At 32.1% G+C, this 26,403-nt stretch overlaps 1 protein-coding gene and 1 long non-coding RNA gene across 4 annotated transcripts in view; both read left to right on the plus strand.

Moving 5' to 3' along the window:
• Positions 1 to 14,729, plus strand: part of LOC143222149 (uncharacterized) — a 28,705-nt gene extending 13,976 nt beyond the window's left edge. The window contains exons 2-3 of the long non-coding RNA XR_013012040.1: positions 13,863 to 13,915; positions 14,652 to 14,729. This is a non-coding gene — a long non-coding RNA (uncharacterized LOC143222149). The remainder of the gene's footprint in view (positions 1 to 13,862; positions 13,916 to 14,651) is intronic.
• A 1,955-nt stretch (positions 14,730 to 16,684) lies between these two features.
• The window catches only part of Rab3GAP1 (RAB3 GTPase activating protein subunit 1), a 131,926-nt gene continuing 122,207 nt past the window's right edge, over positions 16,685 to 26,403 (plus strand). For 2 of the 3 annotated variants that reach the window (XM_076448192.1, XM_076448193.1), the window contains exons 1-3: positions 16,686 to 16,822; positions 24,864 to 24,942; positions 25,464 to 25,583. In XM_076448192.1, coding sequence (XP_076304307.1) covers positions 16,726 to 16,822; positions 24,864 to 24,942; positions 25,464 to 25,583 — 296 coding nt within the window. In that variant the 5' untranslated portion in view covers positions 16,686 to 16,725. Of the gene's footprint in view, positions 16,823 to 24,863; positions 24,943 to 25,463; positions 25,584 to 26,403 lie in introns of all 3 variants that reach the window. The other variant, XM_076448191.1, reaches the window with a different exon arrangement.

Consider the following 26,403-nt stretch of genomic DNA (forward strand, 5'->3'; position numbering starts at 1 on the left):
GCTAATGTTCCTCATGTCTTCATAATTCTTTACTTGACTGCTTGACGTGGTTCTTTTGTATCTACCATTACTGGCTATTGGGCATCATTTTCCAGTATCTTCCATTTTTTTCTCATTCCCATAGAGTTATTTTTTTCTATCCTGTCTTCTCTTTGTTTTGTTCCTTTCAGCTACTTCTTCTTTTTCATCCTACAGTTACACCTATTTCCCTCCCTTTCTTTTACCATTTGTATATCTACTCTGATTCAAACTGTCTTCTCTGTCCTATTCTTGCTGTCCAGTGCTATGTTGCCCATATGGTTTCCATTCCCATTTCTTTTCTCCATTGGACCCATTCTTCTACCTGAAATATTTCCCTTGTCATCCTTACACAAAAAGCAAGAACTACTTACCCAAGCATTCTTTTTTTTTTTTTTACTGTACTGTATTGATGACACTTAGTTTTTTTAATGCTGATGATAATAGAGCATTTTATTTGATTAAATAATGCACTAAAGAACATAAAATAATAACAGGCAATCAGCAGAAACTTTCCTCTAATAATCACAAATTTTTCAGCTTTCTAACTATGAAACAAGAGCTGTTAGAAATTCACCCAAGGTAATTATTGTGATTTTTGTAGGAATCAAAGTTGTATTACAGGTAGAATTGATGATTATCTGTTCAGAACACAAAATAATTAATACATCATTTGCTAGATGAAAACCTTTGCTTTGTATTGGTTATAGGTAATATGTAATTAAATTAAGAGAGAACTGTTAACAAATCATGGAAGAGAGCATGTGAAGGCTATAAATATTATTGTTTGTCTAAGTAATAATGATTTTGTAGTAATTTATATTTAATTTCATAGCTACCGAATGAGTTATGGATAAAATAGAGCAGATACCTACAGAAAATGTTGTGTCAATAGTGGAAATTCAGGATGTTTTTAAGAGTATTGCATTATAGAATTAATAACTTAAAATTATATACTATTAAGATATCAATTATTAGCTAAGGTTTTATGCTATACTAATTGGTGCTGGACCATAGAAGCATCCTCTTGAATGTTATAATGATAAAGCTGTTCAGTTGAGAGAAGGATGGTGGTGTTCTGCTGGTGTAGATGGTAAGATGCCCTCCAATTTGATGTTCCATCTCAGTACAGATTTATTTGAGGGATAATTTAGCTTTAGAATGAGTAGTTGATTAGGATCCCTCATCCTACCTCCACATGGATGTTGGTTTCTAGTGGCTGGGTTTTGAATTGAGAGCTGAACCAATCAATGTAAGTCTTCACACATATTATAGATGTCTCTGTTTCCTCACTCATTATACTCTTATTCCTTCCATCCATTTGGTGGATCACAGTGATAGAACTCGCAGATAAATATGGTTCTTTCTCTTATGCTATTCCTGGATGATTTTCTTATATTGAAGATGTTACTGCACTGGGGGTGGTTCCTGTCAGATAGGTTTGAGTGAGACAGTTTACAATACAAAGATATTTTTACTGTTCCAGCTGTCGAGCTGTCATGTTTCCAGATTGGTCAAACAATTTGTCGTATTGCTATCATGTATCTCATTGTATGTTTGGGGACAAGATTTTCTCCAATTCCATCCTTTTACTTGCACCCACTTTGATGTACTCTATGGAATTAAGATTCCAGTATCGTGTGGCTCGGATACCTCCCTATTCAACCACTGTTCTCACCTTTGTTGATGTGTTCCTCCCATTTTCCACTCATTTCTCTTTCCACACTGGGTGAAAAGTATACATGACATATAAGTGGTGTGGTTGCCTATGTGTAAGTTTCTACTAGGAAGATCTACTCTTTTAAGGCATCCTTTGGATGCTTCTTTCTTTATCTCACACCTATCCCTCCATCTATTCAATGTAGAATTCTAGTTATTTTTACGAGTGGAGATAAAGCACAATATTGGAAGTTATAATTTTCCCATACTGTAAATGCATTGCCTATAGGTACGTACCTCTCAACAAACTTCCCACCCTTCAGTTCTCTGCTAAAACTCAAAGTGATAGTTTGGTAAAATCAAATAAAGGGAGTCACATGTATCAGAAGAGTGTGTCACACATCTGTTAGTGAAGGGTTGTCGCATAATTATATACATGAGATGCCCAATTAAATCTCATCACAAGGCTTGTGGCATGTGAAAAAAATATACATATAGAGGGCAGAACTGAATAAGAATAGATATTTATATGGGAAGGTAAGTACCATTTGGAAACACATTTTCAGTATAGGAAAATTGTAATACTTGTGTATAATTGCTGTAATTTATGTTGGTGTGTAATACTTTTTTAAAGTTTCAATGGTAGTTTATATGGTTCATACATTGTAGTCTTCTGTAATGATGAGTGATAAATAGAATTTTCTAATTAATTAATTATCAAGCTTATGAACAACTTATACTCAGTTGACCATTTCATGACATATCATAGGTCAAAGGTCATGTCATCACATATGTTGGCTTGCATTCAAAATATTATTGATCTACTATTTTATGAATTTATGTCAAAAAGTTTGGAAACAAATTGTATACTGTAATATAAATTTTATTATTATGTATGAGTTAAATTTGTATTTTAGAAGTAAATATTAAAAGAACATACCTAAATACAGAATTTAGTGAGTCACATGGTATGTTGAATGCAGCACTGTTTTAAATTAGATGTTTCTGTTGTCAAAATACTAAGTCTATAGTTTTGTACAAATTAAAAACTCAAACTAATAATATTATCAAGCTAGAATATAAAATAAGAACCTCGTATCATTTTATTTTGCTGAGATAGGCTTATGTACTGAATCAAACACAGTGGCCTCATCTCTTTCTGTTATTTGGAAATGGTCCCTTATATACACTTACTTTAATATATGGCATGTGAATAACCAATTGACATGTTAAAATTGCTCCCTGTAATGGTTTTCTCAGTCATTTTAATCTGTAAAAAGCTACCAGATTCTTTCAAACAAAGATTTCAAGAAGGTAGGTTGTGTCTTTAATTTGCTTGAAGTTTCATGCTTTTTAAAATTCTAAATGCATCATAATTATTAAATATAATACATTATAAGTGGAATTCTATGCTATAAGTATAATTACTGATGATTTTGTGGTTATTCAACTGTATGTATAAAACCTAAAAAAAGTTGTGTTTGATATCCTCCATGTGCAAAATTTTAAAAAGGCTTAGAAATCTATCTCTAGCAACCATTGAGTTCAAAGGTTTTAGCAATAAGAGATAATTGTTTGCTTTACTTCTTCAGTTATTTTACTATATTTTAAGAAAAATAAATTTAATAATCTATTCTAAATAGTAACAATCTATACATATATGTAATATTTAATAATTGAAATGTGAGTGTATGTTAAAAAATCCATTTTCATTAAAACTTAGCCAAGGCAGGGAAGTCTAAAGGTCAGCATTATGTAATTGGGTACATAAAATGAGTGTACGTGAATCTCATCAATGTAAGTCTTCACACATATTATAGATGTCTCTGTTTCCTCACTCATTATACTCTTATTCCTTCCATTTGTCATTCTAGCACAAAAAAAGCATAATTTATATTTATTTCCTAACTTTTATGATGGTAATAAAGTTGGTCAAGTGACCAACCCCACATAGAGTATAGAAAATAACATAAAATATAAAGTCTTATTAAAAACAGATGTTTGAAATGTATTTAGGAGATTTTAGAAATTATGCAAATAATATTTGAGTATTTTGGGACAAAGAATATTTAATCTTAACATGAAATCACTTTGCACTTTGACTAGTAATGAAACAGACTCAATATTTTCACAAATAAATCTTTAGTAGAAATATTTGATTAAAAAATCTGATTTTCTGTATACAGAATACATGTAATATTTACTAAAATTCTATCAAATGTTGTGAGGATACACATGCTATATCAAAAGTCATAGTGCAAATGTGTAGACAAACTTGTATATTATACTGAGCCCATTCAGAATAAATTAATTGATTATTCTCTCAAGAGACTTAGATAATTAGATAGTTGGAATAACACTGCACAACAAAGTTTTTGCTTCTTGAACACTGTTGGGTGTTCCTTATAGATTTTTGGCTGCCGATCACAAAAATCAAATCCAAATTTGCCCATCACGTACCGTTTCATCGAAATCTTCAGTTTTCACCAGGATGTTGCTACAATGAAAAAATGATACCAGGGCAACTGGAATCCACCAGTGCTTGTTGACTACTGTTGGACACTGCAACTTGATGCACCGGACATTGAATACAAACGCAAATCAGGAGGAAAACACTTTTAATTATGTTGAACTTAATAGCGTATAAAAAATATAAATGCAATTAAATACGTTATTGCAGGTAAGCTGTTAACTGTCTATTTGTCAGAGTTCCTGTGGGATGAAGCAAAACTAAAACTGTATTTGTGCATACCCACCAGGTACCTGTCACAATCAGCAAAAACTTTTGAGGAAGCAAATCTTTTCAAAAAAATTGTTGTGCAGTGTAATTAATAGTAGTAATCAGAAACACTGATTAGTTGATTATTTTCATAAATGGTGGTGCTAATCAATTAACCTGAATAACCTTGAATTAATGAAAAATCATAGAAATTATAATGGCAATATTTCAGTTACTTTTGAAATTGGATTAACCTGAAACAGTAATAGTGAGAAATGCTAATTCAATTCATTAATTATTTTCACTATGGGAAGGTTTTCAGCTTTACTTCATTGAGCTGTCCTTTATCGGGTCTTGCCTCAAATTTGGGAACCAACACATTTTAATATACAGTCCTCCAACTTTTGAAAGATAAAACATTACATTCTTATCGTTTTTGAATAATTTAGTTTAAATATTATTATCTGTAGTTATGTTCCATAACATAAGTGTTGATGGGTTGGTCAACACTCATATTCAAGTTCAGGTAAGCAGTTAGTTGTATCTTTTCTCCTGTACTCTTTGTATAGGTTTACCATGGTTTTTGTTAATTTAGGATTACCTGTAATTCATTTTATTGATATGTAAGTCACTTGTTTAATTATATTGTATTTCTTCCCATACATCACATTTCATACATACATGATTGTTTGTTACTACACATTTACTTAATTTTATATAATCATGTTTATTTCATTTTTGTTTCTAATCATTCTTCTTATTCACTTGGTTCACGTGGAACTCTTTTACTGGAGTTCACACAAACTTCTCCTGATACTATAAACACTTACTATTAGGTTAAGATTATTTTATCACCTAGTGATACCTTTTTTTCTGTACTGTTCAATTAGGCTTCAGAAGTGTTTGATATTTTTGGTTTAGCTGTAGTTTTACTTCCAAGTTAATTGACAGTTGGGTTAAATTTCTTTTTTGGTTGGGTTTAACAAGTCTTTTATTTTCAGTTTACTCATGAATCTACTTACAGATTAATTATTAATTATTTAAAATATCTTTTGTTCACTTCATAACATAATATGCATATGTTTATTTCCCTACATAATATCTTAAGATTTCCACTCTATCAACTGTTTCATTTTTATCTTTCTTTATTGTGTTTAATTCTTACCATTAATTTCAGTTAATTTATAATTTATTGTTTTTACCATCAATTTTATTTGCAAGGGCCCCTGGGAGTTAGTGTCCACCATACCTGTTCTCATTATTGCTCACCTTCCTCTCATAATGGCTGAACCAATTTTCAAATGACCTAGATTGTCAGTTTTCCTCCACCTTATCATGGATTTCCTTCCAGGCTTCCACTACAAAATGTGCTAGGCCTATCTTTTTTTGTTTTAGACACATTTCACAGTATATTCCCCTTCTCACAACATTGTTTCATGATGATGTTTTTGTCTCTCTTTTGAGAGTTGGTACTTTCATGCCTTGCTCTGTACAAGCTTTAACTCTTTTTTGCCTTACCATTCAGGCAGAGTTTCTTCCTTAATCTATGTTATTTGCATCTTTGTTAATAGTACCTATTTTATCCCCTACTTTGCTTTTTAGCTTCATTTTTCCCTGTCCTACAGTTAAAGTTTACTTTTCACATCCTTAAGTGTTCAACTTAAATTTAAAAGTTTTCATGAGATACTTCCTCTCCCTTCCTTTCATGTTGGAGTGTTTGCCATCTTCATTTCTTTCCTCCACACATGGCTTCTTTGCTTTTGGGACATTTTAGTGTGGGATGCTACTGGTTGTTTACCATTCATTGCAAATAGGAACATATGATCAGTTTGTTTTTTTCACATCTGGTTCTTATTCTGGCCTTCAAGCTTAGATCAAGGAAAGAAACTCTTTAGTTGTGTATAAATTCATTACATTTTGTGGGAATATATGCTGCCAAATACTGGTTGATAGTGATTTCCTTCTTTTGGAACAATTCAACAGTTATACAACTTTTTCTCTAGTTCCACAATTAGGTTAGAAGTGCTAAATTCTCACTTACAATCGAAATGTTACATCAAAAATCTGTCCATCATGAAATGGTTAGCATACAATGATGCATGCCACAGTCTAAGAAAATCAGGAAGAAGATAAGTAAAGCTCTGGATGCGATCCAGGAGGACAATTCCCAAAAACCACTTACACAGTATGAGGCTGCATCACTAGGGAGAAACTAGGAGTGGCTTGAAACTGCAATTGTGACTGTATTTTAGAGCTACATTTAGGAAGATTTAATGCTGGTAGCAAATGTGTACAAAGTATTGATATAGAAGAGGTTTTGTTACTATACTCTGTAGTGCTAATTTTAAGCTCATACAAGATATTCTAGAAATTATTTTAACAGATTTGAAAAACAAGCCAAAGAGCTATCTGAGTTAGAGAATAATGGCATAGCTACAGCTTAAATGTAGAAGGAAGAAACTGTATTTTGGTGTTAGCCAACAAGGACAAATGGGGCTGAATTCCAGGGACAGTTTCAAAATTAACACATTCTTCTCGGTCCTGGATAAAGTTATCCTGTGAGCTGCATTTAAGAGCACAAGTTTATCAATTGATGCATAACAAGTTCAATTTCTATGAGAAAATCACTAATCTAACTGCTAATGATTTGAAAACTCATGTTGTAAATTTCAGTTATCAGTACTATGGTGATTTGGAAGAGAACTTTGCTGATGAATGCATGCACCTTTTCTCTCATTTGAAGAGTATTCATAAGCTTGATGAACTCATTCTAAAGTTTTACATATTAATCAGAGCTGATAAATTGCAGATGTAATTTATCTGAATGAAGACAGCCATGTGCATTTTCTTTACATTCTAGTTACCAGTTAGTGTTGAGAGATCTAAAGCATGTAAATAATTATTCAAGATCATCATTAAGTCAAGAGAAATTGAATAGCTTGGCTTTGCTTACTATTAAGTAGGAACTTTTGAACAGATTTTTAGATGATGATGGTATTTATGACTTTGTTGATTGAAGAGTTTGGTCTAATCTTTCTGACTGAGATGTTAACATAACTGTGTTAGTAAATTATTTTCATGCATTAAATTGTCAAATCAGTAAAGCATCAGAATCTAGTACTTGATCTGAGCTAGTCTGTAATGAGTGAGGTTGTGTGTAGGGTGGGTAGTCTGAAACTGGCCCAGGTGTGGCAGATGAGGTAAATCAAGCCTTGACTGTGTATTTATGGATACAACACTTTAAAGTTCAACATTGTTGTAAAAAAGTACTTATGATCATGTAAAAGAATGCTGGATTGTTTGAAGTAAAATGTATGAAAAAGTTATTGTTGCAACAGGTGATGGATTGGTGAATAAGTCATTTTTTTCTAAACATTCAATGGTGCATAAGCTTACATTATAACTTTGAAGTATCCAGTACCTCATACACCACTGCACATCTGCATGGTGTTTGGGTTTTAGACATTAGGCAATACAGGTGACACATTACTGTTTGCATGTAAGAATGTTATATTGAAAATTAGCTGTTTTAATATAGTATATAAAAAAGTAGGTATTATAGTTGAAAATGCAGATTTTTATAAAGTATATGTTTCAAAAACATATTTTTAAAAGCTAACCCTATCTTTGATTTAACATAAAAATATGTTGATTTCTAACTAACACAGTTTAATTGGTGATTTCTTTCATCATTCTTTTCTGTCCCACTGTTTTTGATTAAAATCTTCAAGTTATCTGCTAGTTATAGCAATGTCTGTTCTGCATTTGCATCTTGTTTATCACTTTTTAAATTCCAGCATTTCATATGTACCATTCAAATGCAAAAGAACTATGGGTGTACAATTATCAAAAACAAAGCATTAATTCTAGACACTAACAATATAGTATATAAAAAAGTAGGTATTATAGTTGAAAATGCAGATTTTTATAAAGTATATGTTTCAAAAACATATTTTTAAAAGCTAACCCTATCTTTGATTTAACATAAAAATATGTTGATTTCTAACTAACACAGTTTAATTGGTGATTTCTTTCATCATTCTTTTCTGTCCCACTGTTTTTGATTAAAATCTTCAAGTTATCTGCTAGTTATAGCAATGTCTGTTCTGCATTTGCATCTTGTTTATCACTTTTTTAAGTTCCAGCATTTCATATGTACCATTCAAATGCAAAAGAACTATGGGTGTACAATTATCAAAAACAAAGCATTAATTCTAGACACTAACAATACTTATAGGAACAGTAGACCAAGAACTATACTGCTCTTTGACCTGTCAGAATATTGCTTTTCAGATGAGAATGTACACCCTTTACTTGTCTCTTTGCCTTAGTATGATTTATCTTTTGCATAAAATCTTTATTTATGACCAGCTCTTGGTTATCCATGGTTATCACAGTTATATGGCAATATCTTGCTGTCTGTAACTCTGTTGTAATGAAAATTCCCACAATTTCTAAACATAATAGCTATGTTTTAAATATACAATGCTTATTTGTCTTGTTTCAAATTCACATAAATTTGATGAATAAGGTTTACCCTATTATGTTACCTCAGTAAAATCTGACCTTTGTGGGCTGTATCACTACCAGTGTGTAAATTCACAATAAGGCCTTCAAAGCATATATTTGTGGGAAAGATGAAATATATTTGTTTGTTTGACAAAGAAAATAAGAACCTGTATCTAACAGCCATGAAAACGTTTGCCATAAGCAGTACTACCTATTGTAAAAACACCTGTTCCATTAACATTTTCTGTACAGTGTTGGATGATGTTATCAACCTTGGAACTCAAGTTTCCATATTATAACTTAGTATGTTTTGTGTTTATTCATGAAATTTGGCAAGCTTTTGGTAAACATAAAATGACAAACTTTCAAACTGAACACAAAACTGATTGTATTCTGTAAATGAAAACAACATGATTATACATCATTTAATAGATTTAAACTTTTTTTTTGTTGGTTACAAATAACAATATAAGATGTCAGAATTCTTGGAAATTTGTGAAAAAAGTAATGTGACAGGTGGGTATGGTAATTAGATCCAATTTTTTAGTTTATGGCTGTATAAACAAACAAAATTGAAAGATATAAAAGTTACTTTCCTCTAGTAATATCTATATTATAATGAAAGATTTACATTAAATTCAACACCTCAGAGATGGCTGGTAAATAAATTAGAACAGGGGAAGATCTAGTAAACAATTGGCAAAATTCTCATAGTAGAGGAGATTAAGGATTTTTCAAAATAATTCCTTATAAAACTAATAACTTAAAACTTGTATGATATTAGATATGATTTATCAATTATGTTTTCATACCAAGTTTATTTGTATACATTGATAGCAAAGTAGCTTAGTTATATTTTGAAATTAACTCTGAGCCTTATATGAATATTACTTGGCATTGGCTTCTTCTGTGACAATTTTAATAGTAGGTCTCCTGTTTAGTAGGTTAGGCTGTGAACTTTTATTAACACTTAAACAGTGGCCATCATCAGTTAATGATTTTGTGCTTTGTGCAACTATCATGGATTGATGATACAAGCTAAAAACATTAGTTGACAACCCCTTCACACCATAGTGATTGTATCCACTCAAGTGCTGTGCCAACTAAGGGAATGAAGCAAAAACATTTTTCATCAAAACGACAAAATTGAACTATTAGCACATGATAATTATTCCAATGAAGAAGAAAACTTTTAAGATTTTTCATCATCATCAAATTCAATTTTTTCAAGCTCTGAATATGATTTATATTGTAATTCAGAATCCATAAGTAAATTAGAATACATTGGTTCCCAGTGGGTAAGGTGTCACAATTTTGATCCATTTATTCATTCTTTTGATAGTAGAAATGCTGGAATCACAGATAAATTTAGGTTCACAGATGAATCTAAAGAATGTGAATTTTTTACTGCTATATTTGATCAAAATATAATGAGGTATATTGTGCAAGAAACAAACAGGTATTATAAGTTTTGTAAAGCCCTGAATTCCAAAGAAAGTGAAACTAACACTCCATCTAATTCATGAAGTAAGGACTGGGAAGATACAACTATTGAAGAAATGTACACTTTTTTTTTGCTCTGGTGATGCTTATACCACATGTAAAAGAGCATGTGCTGGCTGATTGTTGGAAGAATGATCCTCTTATAACAACTTCAGTATTTTCAAAATAGATTACTCAGGGGAGATTTTTAGATATTTGCACTTTGCAAATAACGAATAACTGAATGCAGATGATTGATTATTGAATGTTCAAAAAGTGTGTACAGTGGTGAAGAATAAAGCTAAGGTATATTTTGCTCCATTCCAAAAAGTAGTTATCGATGAATCTGATTTTTTTCAAGGATCACATTGTTTTCAAGCAATACATTCCAAGCAAGTGCCATAGATTTGGAATAAATATATTTGTATTATGTGATTGTGAGACAGGAATTGTAATAGATATGATTACCTATCCTGCAAGTAATGTAGATGTCCCCAAAGATCTCCAGTTAGGATTTTCAGGATAAGTTGTGAAGCAATTAATGAAAGATTACCTTGGAAAAGGTCATATATTATGTACTGATAATTATTATACAAGTCCAGAATTATGCAACTTTCTCTTTGAAAATAAGGCTGGTTTTTGTGAAACAATTAGAACTAATCAGAAGAATATGCCTAAATTTACACCTCTGGAGAAGGGAGATATTGAGACAAAGAAGCAATGGAATATTTTAGCACTTCAGTGGAAAGAGAAACATCCTATTACTTTACTCAAGTGAAATGAAATACAGTGTAAAGAATGATTACAAAACTAAACAACCAATAACCAAACCCAATATGGTGTTAAATTATACTGTCAACAAGAGGCTAATTGACAAAAGTGATATGCAAATTAGACAAATTGATTGCCTTCATAAATGTATGAAGTGATACAAGAAGCTCTTTTTTTTTTCACCCAATTGATATCTCAATTTTGAATTCTTATTACATATATCTAATAAAAACTGGCAAGAAGCAAGAAGGTAGTTTAGTTACAATGTAATTTATCAATTATTGGAAAGGTATGGAAGGGTAACAAGACTGTTTCCAGGAAGACATAGCCTTGCTGTTCCTGATAGACTTGTAAAAAAAGAAACATTTTCTTGGCACATTTTTAGAAAGCATTCCATCCTCAGAAGCTATAACTGATGCACTACCTGGTGCATACCATATATTCACAACATCAATGACAAAATAACCAACACTTGGAAAAACTTATAACATAATATTCCAGTAAACACCAAATTTATTCAAAAATCAGGCACAAATGTAAAGTTCATACTATGTAAAAAGTACACTGACAAACACAACAACAAAATTATTTATAAAATGCAATGCAACAACTGCCATGATTTCTATATTGGAGAAGCAAGCAGAAAAATTAAAACCAAATTCAAAGAACAAAAAAAAAACATCGTCACACGTTTTTCAACACTGTAAATCAAATAAATACAACATAACCATAGAAAACCTCCAGATTCTAAGTAGGGAAAAATATATAAACAAATGCAAAATCAAAGAAGCCCTGCTTATACACCAACTAAAAACAAATTCAAACCAGTATAAAAGAACACCTTTATACCTATACTAATTAATAACCTAACATTTAACTACAATGCCCCCTACAATCCTGTACACTTTACACTTTTGTCCCTAAAATGTACCAAGCAACAGTCAGTTTCAAACTCTCTTTTTGTTTACCTGAAGATGACCTAAGAAGGTTGAAACATTGTTCTGTATTTTAATTAAAGTACTAATACCTATGCCAGCCCTCTTGAGAATATGTTTTTTACTTCAGATAGGTTTCTCATAACATGAAATACACTGTATACTCAGGCAAGGCACAATAATAAAGTTTCATCTGCATTGTAAACATTATCAGGCAGATATTCAGCAATCTAAGTTTCTGCTGCTGAGAAATTAGTATCCTTTTGTTCACCATGAGTGTATTGTATACAATGTTTTCCTTTTTTTTTTTTCACAATTAAACCAATCATTCTTTGCAATAAAATTGCCTTTTTCACATTTTCACAGCTGGCTCTTCTGCTTTTTGCCACATCATTGGTTCCTTTACACAAACATTGTCTTTACAAGCATTAGTGAACAAGAGTTTTAATGTTGATTCAACCTGGTCATCTTTTCCACTGTGTGTTCTCTTACAGTTTGGGTTTTCATTCTCCCCTCTAAATGTTTCCTTGATTTTTAAAAAATTTAACTCAAAAGAGGTTGGAAAAAATTTTAATTGTACTGCTGCATTATGCACCTTATTTTTGATAACTTATCATAGTATTCTAAAATGGCAGTTTTTTCTTTAAAGGTTAGGTCTTTATGTTTCTTATGCACTTCTTCTATAATGAAAAAAGGTTAACAAAAATTGAAGTTTGTGGGAGCACCATCTATCGCAAAAGAATGAAAATAACTGTACTGTAATTGTGGAAAGGAAATGCAAGACCACAGGGGATCCTAAAATCAACTTAGCCATAGCCTTTTTTATGGTGAACCTTTCTCACAAAGGAATGAGGACAACTAATTATGGAAAGGAAAAGCAAGAGTTTAGAGGATCTGGACAACTTGGCCACACCCTATTTTATAGTGAATCATCCTTTGATCTATTGACCATGAGATGGTTAAACTGATTAAAAGTGACAACAAAAAATCAAATTGCTGATTACAATAAATTATGTTTTTCCTATGTATTTTTATATGTCTGGTCAGAAGTTAGTAATTCTGATAATACTATATAAATAATAACATTATCTGTGACCACAGTAAGTAGCATCCAGTGTATATATCTGCTTCAGACAACAACTATGACAGTGCTGCACCACTCCTTTTTATTAAACATTTCATAAACAGGTTAATGTCTTAGTAGGTCTACAGAACTTCAAAGCCTGTGCTTAAATAGTCCTTAGTCCTTTCAAACTGGAACAGGAACTTGACTGTTGTGCAGTAAAAGAAATTTGCTATAATTCCAGTTTATTTGGCCATCTTTAGCATGAAAAAAATCTATTTCTTTCAAGGTGTGTCCATGAACCTTTTTCATCTTGATCTAGTTATCTTGATTGTCTTGAAATATGATTTTGGAACACATCCTGACATTTGCAGGAAAGCACAAACTATTGTACACATATTTCTAAAACATGTGAACAATTATCCGTAGTGACTTCTTTATATGCCAGACTGACATGTTATCTTTGTAATCACAGTCTTCAGTTTATCATGATATATCATAATGACTTTTTATTTAAATTATGGCAACAACTATTAACAAGTATGTAATATTTAGAATAGTTTGTTTACATGAAACTTGTTAAAATAAGGTGTTCTTACACAGTATTTTCAAATTAAAATAACTATTTAATATGGGAACTTTAGAAAGCTAATGGTTTTAATTATTTTTATTACATTTTAATCATTTCATATTTTTTTATATGTAGGATCAAGATGTGTTTGAAATTACAGATTTTACCACTGCTTCTGATTGGGAAAGGTTGGTGCATTTTACCTCATTAAAACATACCAGTGATACGGTGTAAAATATGTGTGTTTTATTGGCTAAACATACAAAACATCAATATCTTGCTTTGATATTTCCACTTATAAAAATTAAAGTATTAAAAGTATATTCATAAATAATTCAGGAACTTGTATTATTAAATGTGATTGTATATTATAATTTACGCTAATAGTGAATTTTTTATACTTCTGGTCTGTTTTTAAGATCCAGGTATTATAATGCAAATAAAGTACAACAACACATGTTCCTTGCATTCATAAAACAGTAATTTTTAATGGAGTGAGAAGTTATTTTTGCTCATCATTATTACTAATATTTGTAAGAAAATGTATAAATCCCAACAAAAAACATAATATCAGTAAAGTAAAAACATTAGTGAAACTTATTTTTTAAGTCAAGCTGCTTTTCATTGAAATTATATGAATATTAATAACACCTAAAAAGTTAACTATTCCAAACTTATCATTCTATGAGTTTCACCTACACAATCAGACTTTCTACTTTTGTTGTCATTTGACCATTTGTACTGTAATATGCCTACTTTATGTTACAAGTTAGTGTGCTTAAATACTGTTTCACAGCTCTGAAGGACACTAGTATGGATGTACTTTTTTCAGTCATTATAAAAGTTTATAAAGAAATTCCTTTATATAACCCAGTTGTTGTTGTTTTCTTTCCCTATAATGATGCTCTCTCATATTTTAAACAGGTTTATAGCTAGAATAGAAGAAGTTTTCCATGAATGGAAATTACCATCTATACAACAGGAGTTTCCTTTGAAAAAGGGCAAGTTGGGATGTTTTATTGTTGTTCTATTGAACTTTGTCATTTTATTATCCTCTCAACTGAAATTATCTATCTTTTTGTTGATTCTACTTTGCGTACGATAATTACTTATAAAGAACAGATTTTAACCAAACAACTCCTTTGGGGCTTAGAAATAACCTTAGTACTTTTGGGGTTAAAAGGGTTAGAAGTTAAGATCATTTCATTGAAGTGGAAAAGGAAACAACCATGAAACACACAGCATGCCATATTTATTAACTCGCAGAAACAAAGAAAAAGTAAATAGTTGGGTAGTCAACTATTCTATTAATGACTTAGTTTCTTAAGAAAGATTTCTGTATAGGTGGAAATAAATGTAAAATTTTAGAACACTTATATTTTGTGTAAATAGTTATAAAATAGTCACAAGTGATGTAATACTACTAAAAAATTATTTTTGGATTATAAGAAGATTGGAAAAGGGCAAAAGAAGAATTGTCTATTAAATATTTGGTTAAATCAGAGTTTGTTATTTAGGGTTAAAAATTGTGTTGTTAAAAATATCCAATTACAAATATAGAGTATATGCTTTTGAGTTATGATCTTAATTATTGAACAAAATAGTTTAAGATATTTTGAAGTACTTATCAGAAGTTACATTTATAAATGCAAAAAATCCATCACAGGTGATAATGAAAAGCTCTGTGTAATGTATATCTGTATATGTGTGTTTGTTAATAAAGTAAGAACTTTGTTTTTCACCTTCATGCATATGTAATATTTATATGTTTGAAAAGCAAGACAGTTTCAGTTGGATGATATGATCAATATGTATTAACTCTTACACTGCATATAAATACACAAAATAGATGTGTAGTATTAGGCCCATCTGTATCACCCATAAACCTATTAACAGTAGCCTTTCCTGTCTATACACTCATCAGACTGAAGAAATTATGTACATATGAATGATTCACACCAACTCCTTTCACAAAGTGAACATTTGAAAGTGAAGTCATTTTTTCCTAAGAGCAAACATGAATTTATGTTTTTGCTATTTATAATATTAGTCTGTGATATATATATCACCATATCTGACCTTTCAGAAATGAAATAGATTTCTGACAAGCAGATTTTCTACTTCATTCTGTAACTGAAACACCTAAATGACACTTTCTTATCCTTCTTACTCTTGGATTCCAAAGATAAAACTGTAAATGCTTAAGTATAGTTTCATTACTTGAGAAGAATTCTAGTATCTCTTCTCTATTCTGTTTTCATATACATACTCACTGCATAAAAAGAAAATCAAAACTGAAATATTTAAAAGTAGATAAAGCAAAACAGCTTAATAGTTTTTACATTTCATGGCATAGTTAAAGTATCATTTATAAAGGAAAATATTATAAAAGAAGATATCATAATTAATAATAATAACCAGATCTAGAACAGGAACAGAATTACTAATTAGTGTGGTAGAAGATGTAACTTTACAGCAGTTTAGGAAAAGGGTTTATAAATAATTGGAGTATCAATTTTGGATTTGGAGATTAGTCTGTTGAGAGAGGTTGGGAGTTAGAACCTCCTTGACTGGATCACCGGAATTCTTTGATGTCCCATAATTTATTATTTTAATTTAAAGTATAAATAAAGTGCACTTGTAAAAAGTCTGTAATCTGGTATTAAATATTTAATGACAATAATCATTTATCAATACTGCATACCAGCTAAAATTCACTCCTTTAAGTAGGTAATGTAGTGCTGTTACATCTGAATGCATGTAGGAACTAGAACAAAAATTACAGAAATATGAAAGGAGGTTTAACTACTTAATTAAGAATGCTATTATGTTTATTAACTCAGTAATGCGCAAAACTACTATGTATAATACTTGTAAAGGTACGTATAATGACTGAAGTGTTTCAAATTTTAAAATTTAATGTAAAGTAATAAAAAATATTCACATGTTTTAGGGAGAACTTACAAATGGTAAGTGGGAGGAAGCTTGTGAAGAAGTAATGTTTGCCAACTTTAGATTTTCGATGACAAGGTACTGTTTAAAACAGGATGTTGAACCTGAGATAAAAAATGATGAGCTGGAAGATCAAGTTGAGGGTATGTATGGCTGAATATAGTGTATTAATTAATTCATTAATTAAATTTTAAAACATGTTCTTTTTAAAAGTCACATTACCTGAAATGGTATGTGTGCGTGATAAATTCTTCTAATATATTAGTTTGTTACTCAGGTCCAGTACACAAGTATATTATAAAAAATAATAATTTATAGAGGAATAATCCCGTTTGATAACAAAATTTAAACCTTAATTTCATTTTTCAGTAGTATGAAAAATTTTTCAGTAGTTTAAGGTATTTGTACTGTAGACCCTTTTCTGCTATTTGTATTTGCATGTCGTATAAGAAGAGGACTTAAACTTACCACATCACTAAGTATGACCTGATGTAAAAGTAATTTTAAGTTTCAGATTTTAAAATTCAAGTGTATTGAAGTTAGACAGTTTGTTTACATTTTCTATTGGTCTCATATGCCTTATGCTTCTCTATCCTTTTACCAGTTAATGGTTTTTAGTAGGTAGTTTTTGTAATTCATAATTAAAGATTCAAATTTCTTATTGAATTTGAACTAAAAATTTCAAGTTGTTCTTTACACATTGTAAAATGTGTTACCCAAAATTTATCATGCTGTCACCCTCAACATGGCTTATTGTTCAAGTATCAGGGGGTGTTTACAAGTTCTACCATAAGCTTTGCTATAGTTTAGATCTTCTTGCTAATAGTCGTGCTATTTATGTTTTTATGATACAACTGTTTTTGCCACTACTGGAATTTCTAGAACTTAGTCGGAGGCCTTGTAGCTACTATATCAGCTATGATGGGTCATTGTGTTCTTACTGTTGTATAATGATATTTTTGGTGGGTTTCATTGTCACATGGATACTTAACTTGCACAACAGTCAGCATTTATATTTGCTTTTTATGAAAGTAAATTGCACAGACCTGTAATAGTGTTATTGTTTTGAAATTTTCATGTTGTAAAATAATTCCTATACACGGAATCCAAAAATGATATCCATTTTCTTCCATCATGTACATATTTTTCACAAAACTTCATATATACTTTTATACACAGTAAATCATTTTCATATAAATAAGGTCACATATTGGTATGCTTAAAATGTTGACAACCATTGACTATAGATTCCTCTAGACCAGTCATGACATAAGAGTCTTATTTATCATTCTAGAACCTACAAGAAACACACAGTATATAGATGGTTAAGAAGCCACATAATGTGTCTTTTCCAGATAGTATTTATTTGTGCATGCACTTTGACATTATTCTTTTTCTTATCAATATTATTTATTCATTGCTGTGACAGCAATAGCTTTTTTAAATGACCCAAACATATTCTTTTATACTTGTGGTAAATTTCTTGCAAAGGTATAAAAGCAAAACATCACAGAATTCATCAAAAAGGCATATTATACATATTTTGGTATAAAACTTGGAGACCTTGACAAATTATAAACTCCACACGAGGCTTACATCATTTGTGTTGAAGAGTTGAGACGTTGAAATTAAAGTAAGAAAAAGTCTTTGCCTTTTTGGAGTTCTAGTGGTTTGGCATGAGCCTTTAAACCATAGAGAATACTGCTATTTTTGTTCATCTAAGTGCAAGGCTACAATACTCAAAATAAAAAGGAATTTTTCTATCCAAGCCTTCAGTCTGATATAAGACCTGATGTATCTTTACCTACTCTATTAGAGATTTGATACAGTTTCATCTAATTCTGAACATGATGTCAATAGGAATTGTTTTCAATTTTAAACATCTGGAAAGGTTTCACCAAAACATGTTATACATAATTTACTATAATTTTGAGTTTATTGTGTATGTATTTGTAAAATGTGGCAAGCTTTTAGTAAACATTGCAAGTATGTTGTACACAAAAAATTTTTTAATATAGTATTTTTACTAAGAACATGACTTTGAATTTTTTTAAGTCTTTACAGAGTTGATTTCCCTGAAAGGTTGTTTTCTTGCTATGAACAACTATATTTCTCATCTTACTGATGCCTGACATGACCATTGGTTCAAATTCCATCACCAAACACACTCATTCTTTTAACTGTATGATATGGGATTACATTATTTCTTGGTAAAGAGTAGCTCAAGAGTTGGCTGTGGGTTTTGTTGATGAACTGTAGTCTATACACTGTTAAATTAATGATAACTAGCAGAAATAGCCCATATTTTAGGTAGCTTTGCATAAATTTCAACAAAACAAATAAATAAATTTACTTCACATATTTTGTATTTCATTTGTGTCACCTCAAGAACATCCTAAATAAATAACAAAAGCTTTTAGTAAAACTTGTATATTTTATCTACCTTAACATTGACTATTGCAGAATCATCAATATACAATGGAATAACATGAATGATATCATTTGTACTCTGAATTCAATGCAGTATTGATGAGAAAATTCCAAGTTAGTTACTAGTTTCATCTGTTAACCTTTTCACACCCCTCGAGGTGGGTTCTTGTATGTGGTGAGGAGACCTCGCAGAGAAGGTGCTATACTTTCAGTTTATCTCCTCTGGGATCTAAACATTCACCCACACATGTGTGACAAACTGTAATGGGAAGGAAAGAATCCTTGTGGTTGAGGGGTCCAACCATAACACACCAATTTGGCCTTGAATTCCTGTAGATGGACAGTCTTGGGGTGATCCCACCTAGGGTTAATTGGCTGGTCTACTTGGACTAGAGTCAATTGAGTACCTGTGTTGGACATTCTCAGTGGGTATTATAGGCATTGTGTCTAATGCTGGAATTTGGGTATTGTGCTCACCAACCTTGGCATTGTTGCAATGTCATGTCCTTGTTTAGCATTGCAGTGATTCCCCTTCTAGGGCTCAATAGTGGGTGGGGTCAGTAAGCCTTTATTATGGATAGCCACATTCATGAAAAAATAAATAAAAATGAAAGAAATTGAAATAAAAAACATATTATCAGAAAATGTCCACACATGGATGATGACTGTTGTACAGTCACCATCACAGTCAGAATCTGCACCTCAGTTTCTTATCACACATTCCTTTTCCACACAAAGAAGTAATTATGTTACCTACTGATGTTCTGATATTGATGTTTACATCGCCATGTCTTCCTGCCACAGTCAAAGCATTTTATCTGAACTGTAAGATATGGCCTTACATTTCCAACCCTTCTCAGATGTTTCCAGTGCAGCAGTTTGGTCACTCGAAGACATCATGTCATGGTTCTTTAACATGTGCTCATTGTGGTGGCAAAGACCACGATGCTTACATGTGCAAACTGGAACCATACTGTGTTAATTGTAGTGGTTCACATCCCTCTTACTCTGTTTCTTGTCATAAGTAGGTGGAAAAGAAAGAGGTGCAACCCTTGAAAACTATAAACAGTATTTCCTACCCAGAAGTTCAGAAGTTATTACCACCCATGGTTAAAAGAGTTGACGAATGTGTGTCTACTTCCATCTTTGTCCCTACAACTCTTTCCAATGACTACATGGGTCCTTTCTTTGGCTTTGGGTTCATGCGTTTCCTCAGTCCATCCTCTTCTGCAGCCCCGAGATGCAAAATGATTATTCGTTCACACCCTCAGTTTCTGGAATCTTTGTCCACAGACAGAAACCTGTTTACTCAGCCCAGTACAGGATCCATGGAGGTCAATAGATCTTCATCCAATAAAGAAGAAAAAACATGTTCAGAATCAGAAGAACTCCCTGCCCTATTCTTCTCCACTTAAATAAAAATGGCCACTTTGATACAGTGAAACTATCGGAGTTTTTGTTCGAATATAGGTGACATTAAAGGTTTGATTGATTCTTACTTTCTTATTGTATTCTTATTGCAGATTTCAGAAATCTGCAATACAGTCACCCTTCAGCAGTTTTCTTTGTACATAAATAACAGGTTTTTGTGACAGACGAGTGTATGGAGGGGTGGCACTACTGGTCGATCAACATGTGCCCACTCTGTCTTTGCCACTCAATACACCCTTAGAAACTGTAGCCACCCGTGTTTCTTTGGGTTGTACCATCACTATTTGTTTTCTCTACCTGGCTTTGTAAGAAACCCATAATCATTCAGACTTTGATGTCCTTATTGAACAGTTACTGTCTCTATTTTTAACTCTGGAGAAGTTTAACAGACATAATCCCGTATGTGGTGGTACAAAGGGATCATTCCATAGAGTGTATGCTCTTAGATCACAACCTTTCTCTCTTCTGTACATATTTTTGTTAATGAAGTCAGTCTTTTACTGCTGTTCATCTCTCTGTCTACTTCTCTTCACTTTTCACTTACTTTTGTTGGAGGATTTACAGCAACTTGTGGGGCAGCGATCATTTTAAGAGAGATTGGCCACCTCACCTACGTGCCTCGATGGAAGTTGGACCAGGCCACCATCCCTCTTTTACTACTCCCTCGGAACTTTATCCTGCCATTGTCTGTGAGCCATCGATAGACAATTACGTGGCAGCAGTGACTGATTGTACTGTCCAGGCAGCAGCTGCTCAGTATATTTCTAAAACCTCGACACACCTTCCACAGTATCCTCAATCGTGGTGGAATCATGTTAGCCATGTGGCACAAAAGGGTCAAAACCAGGCCTGGGATACCTTTTGTAGGTATAACACATTTTTCAGCAGACCCATGTGCATATGCTCGGAAGGTCAGATGTCAAAGCCAGGAGGAATCTTGGATTAAGTACACATCTACTATTTCTTCTACCACCAGTTTCAAAGTCATATGGGGCAAGATTCAAAGGGTCAGTGGAGAGTATGATTCTGTTTCCCTTTCAATCTTGCTCTCTGATAGCCAGGAAGTTACTCATACCCAAAGCATCTCTGATATTCTCACTAAAAGCTTTTCTCATGCATCTAATACTTCTGCTTCATCCCCCACCTTCTTAGCCATCAAAACACTGGTAGAGTGATCACCTCTTTCCTTTTGAGCTGATCGTCTCTATGACTATACTTGCCTCTTTACACTGGCGGAACTCAGGCTTGCTCTTTGTTGGTCTGGCAGTACATCAGTTGGACATGATGATATTCATTACAAGATGCTGTGTCATCTCTCTCTTGCTATTTTTTATGGTTGTTTTTAACTGGATCTAGCAGGAAAACGTTTGTCATGATGCTTGGCACCATGCTATTGTTCTCCTTTTTCCAAAGCCCGAGAAGGATCCCAAGACTCCTTCAAACTACCATCCAGTTGCTTTGAGGAGTTCTCTCTGTAAGATCTTAGAGAAGATGGTTAATGCTCATCTTGTTTGGTTCTTTGAATCAAACAGCCTCCTTTAACCCATCCAGTGTGGGTTTCTATAACAATGCTCCACCATGGACCACCTGATTCAACTTAAAATGTTAATCAGGGAAACCTTTCTCAAGCAAAAACGTTTTGTTTTTGTATCTTTTTACGTTGAGAAATCTTATAATACAACTTAGAGGTATAACATCCTGCGAGACCTCCACTCATATGGGTTGTTTGGCCATTTCCTCATTTTTATTAAACATTTTTTATATACCGATGACTCCAAGTCCATGTGGGTTCAATACTTCCCCATTCTTTCTCACAGGAACTTGAAGTCCATCAGGGTTGTGTCTTAAATGTCACACTTTTCATTATAAAGATTAATGCTATCAATGGACAACTTACCCCCACTACAGTTGCAAACAGTCTCTATGTTGACATCTTCGTCATCTCTTGTCAGTTGTTGAGCATCAGGTTTATTGAACATCAGCAACAGTCTGTCCTCAATCATTTACTGAAGTGGACCACAGCAAATGGTTTTACATTTTTTCACTCTAAAACCTTTTGCATGTATTTCTGCTGCCAACATGGTATTCACCCTGATCCCAAGCTTTGTCTGAGGCAAAGTTCTTGGAGCTTATCTTTGACTGTAAGCTATTCTTTATTCAAAACATCAAATAGCTACATGTCAAGTGCACAAGCTCACTGAACAGTCTCCATGCCCTCTCTTCCACCTCTTGGTGGAGCAGATCAATGATCTGTGCTAAAAATCTATCATGTTTTCATTTGATTGAATCCAGACTATGGGTCTTTGGTCTATGCCAGAACCTCAGCCTTGAAGATGTTGGACCCCATTCATCATTAGGGGCTTTGGCTTTTATCTGGGACTGATGCAGCAATGTGTGATATGTGTGACACTCAAGCCACAATAGCCCACATTTTACTGTCATGCCACTGTTATGACAATGAGTGATGGCACCATTTTAGACATATTTTTACCATAGGTTTATCTGTGATGTTGGACAGTGTCATTGGCAATGGTGGCACTCTCCACCTTACAAATGTTTTTTTAATTTTTTAAGGACCATTTGCCTTTTTAATTTTATTTAAGTTTTTATCAGGTATTGGGCCACTATTTTTTTAACTTAATTTCTCTTTACACTTAATAATGCTTTCACTGTTTTGTTTTTTTACCAATTGTTTGGTGCAGGTAGCCCATTTGCTTTACACCATAAAATGCCAATTAACAACAACACAAATTATAAACATATTTCAAAGATTTCAAACCAGTCTTACTTTGTGACATGTTTCATTTTCTAATTTTTAATGAAAATTGTTAAAATATTGATTGATATGATGTTTAAATTCTTCTGAAATTTTGTGTTTTTATTAATACTTGATGCACCAATGTGTGGTCTGTACAACACTGAAGTTGCAATAGCTCACATTTTACTGTCTTGCCATTATTACGATTCTGAGCAACAGCACCATTTTAGACATATTTTTACCATGGGTTCACTTATGATATTGGCAGTGGTGATGCTATACACCTCAGTTGTGTTTTTAAATTTTTAAGGACCATTGGCCTTTTTAACTCTATTTAAGTTTAAAACAAAAATTGGACTTTGTTTTGTTTGAACATGATTCCTTTATATGTATTTTAACAATTTTACTTTTATTTTTACTTTTTTACTAATTGTTTGGCACAGGTAACCTAGTTGCTTTGCATCAATAAATGTCAATCAACCTTTTTCATATCTTCTTTTTTTTTAATTTTATGGTTTTAACATTTTACTTTTTTACCCACTAAAACAGTACTCATTACATCTAAAACAATAAATCGTGCAGAAGCCCACTAAAACAGTTGTTTCCTGTAGAGTTAATGTAAACAACATAGGCTTGTAAAATGTCAAACTCCTGAAACTTTAGATGTTTTATTTTGCCAAAGTGTTGCTAATAATAATAACTTTTGACCAGAGTAATTTTGTACTTGAAACATAACCAAAAATCAACCTGGCCATTGGTATAAGTCACAAACTATACTTTCCTTAGCTATCTACTTATAGAGATAAGGATGCATTATTTCATTGGTTGGGTACCCTTGCTATTAACAGTGTTTTCTACATAAACTTGGTAATATCTTGAGGTTTGGCCAGTATAGGATAGTTTGGTTATTCCTTAATATAACTTCCAAGCTAAAATTGCAAATTAATCCTTATAATAAAAGTATAATAATAAATGACAAAATAAACTAAAAGTAATTGCATTCGTTATAGCAACTAGTATAATCAAAATTATTGATGAAATGAACAATAATAAACAAAAGAGTACATCTTACATGGTGAAATCACAAACACTAATTCTTATCTTGAACTATAATTGTTGATGCATATTTCTTTGAAAACTTGCTGTCTCTCTAACATTTTACATTACCAAAGAAACTTAGTGCAGCACCTAGCTAACTAATGAATGAATATTTGCTATAAAATTCTTATCAGTGAATGAATAATCTAGACGGAAAAATCAAGACAGCAAGGAACACTTTAATGTAAAGCGTGATCATAAAACAATATCAAAAATGAGAAAGAGAGAGAAGAGGCATGTGCAGAGGGTTTGACAAGACATCGTGGTAAATGAAGAAGCAAATTTAAGATATTTGTATTGTAGTTAAATGGCAGTCAGAGAATAAAGAAATCTTATATGAAGTGTTGATGAGAATTGTATGTTTCTTATTTTCACAACTCCGTATATGTAGTATTAATTTTTATATACAAATTCCACAAGGGGAATATGTATGCTTTCTCAATTTAATTATCTATGTTTCTGTACAGAAGTCTTTTGTACTGCACTAGAAGACATTATATCAACAGAGAATGATTTTCCAGCAAGAGCCCACTGTCTAGTTAGATGGTTAGTGTTAGTTCCACTAATTATTAGAATCACTTTGTGTGTCTTAGAAAACTTTTTAAGTTCTTAAACAAAATGTTTTAGTGGCATATTACAAGTTTGAAACATAAAATTGAAAATTTCAATTTACTTTCTGGTTTAATTATATGTTATTTTTTTTATTAGGACTAGAAGGTTTTAGAACTTAATGTACTGTTTATATTTATGATCAGTTTTTGGTGTGATGAATATTTGTAAATGTAGATTTTGCCATTTAGTGTTTGTTAAGTTTTGATGAAGTGATGTAATAAATAATATGGTATTAATGCAATTATTAGTTTCTTAATTTATGTAAGTTATATATATATATTGTTATAGTTGAATAGGCTGTTTGAATCTAAAATTTTATGTTTGTGATTTAATTACACTTGCTTTAAAACAGTTCTATGCTGAGAAATTAGCATAGACAATTTTGGTGTGATTCTATCCTTGTATTATGTATTTGTTTTCTTATAAAGTGATCTTTTTTTTTCTGACTTGTTTAGGTTTGGGTTAAGAGATTTTATCATTTTATGCCCAACAGTGGGCAGCGACATTATAGTTAGTGAGAACCGAGCTAAAATTCTTCTTAGTTCCTTGTGTATAGCCATCAACAACACAAACAGGTAAAGATTATATCTTGTGTACAGTATCAACAATACCACCAGATATTAAGTATTTGTTATGTATAACCTCAAATATAACCAGGTACTTATTATATATTCTATATACAGTCACGTGAAAAAGTTAGGACACCCTATAAATGCCTGTGTATTTTTGTAACATTTTGGATATATAAATATTTAATCTCAATTTCAACAATACTGAGAGATTATAGGAATATAACTAAACAATTAAAACTGAAGAAAAGACTTTTCAAGATCTTCTGTAAATGTAATTCTACAAAAATGCATATTCTAACTGAGGAAAAAGTTAGGACACCCCCACATTTATTCCCACTTAAAATGGCTCAACTCACACACAGGTGTATCACACCAGATGCACATGATTAGAAGATCGTTACTCAGCATTTTGAATGAGGCTTGCCCTATTTAAACCTCGGACATTTAGTTTGGTGTGCTCCTGACTGTTGAAGTGAGAGTGAGCACCATGGTGAGAGCAAAAGAACTGTCTGAAGCCTTCAGAAAGAAAATTGTAGCAGCTTATGAGTCTGGTAAGGAATTTAAAAGATCCCAAAAGATTTTGAAATCAGCCATTCCACTGTCAAGAAAATAGTCAGCAAGTGGAGGGCTTTTAAAACAACTGCCAACATGCCCAGGTCTGGTCGTCCAAGCAAGTTCACCCCAAGAGCAGACCACAAGATGCTAAAAGAGGTCTCTGGCTACTCTGGCAAAGAAGGAAATCTTTGCTCTCTAAGAGGAACATCAAGGGCAGACTGAAGTTTGCCAGAGAGAATGTATACAAAGACCAGGACTTCTGGAATAA

This window comes from Tachypleus tridentatus, chromosome 8 (genome assembly GCF_004210375.1).
Source record: "Tachypleus tridentatus isolate NWPU-2018 chromosome 8, ASM421037v1, whole genome shotgun sequence".
Classification (NCBI taxonomy): Eukaryota; Metazoa; Arthropoda; class Merostomata; order Xiphosura; family Limulidae; genus Tachypleus; species Tachypleus tridentatus.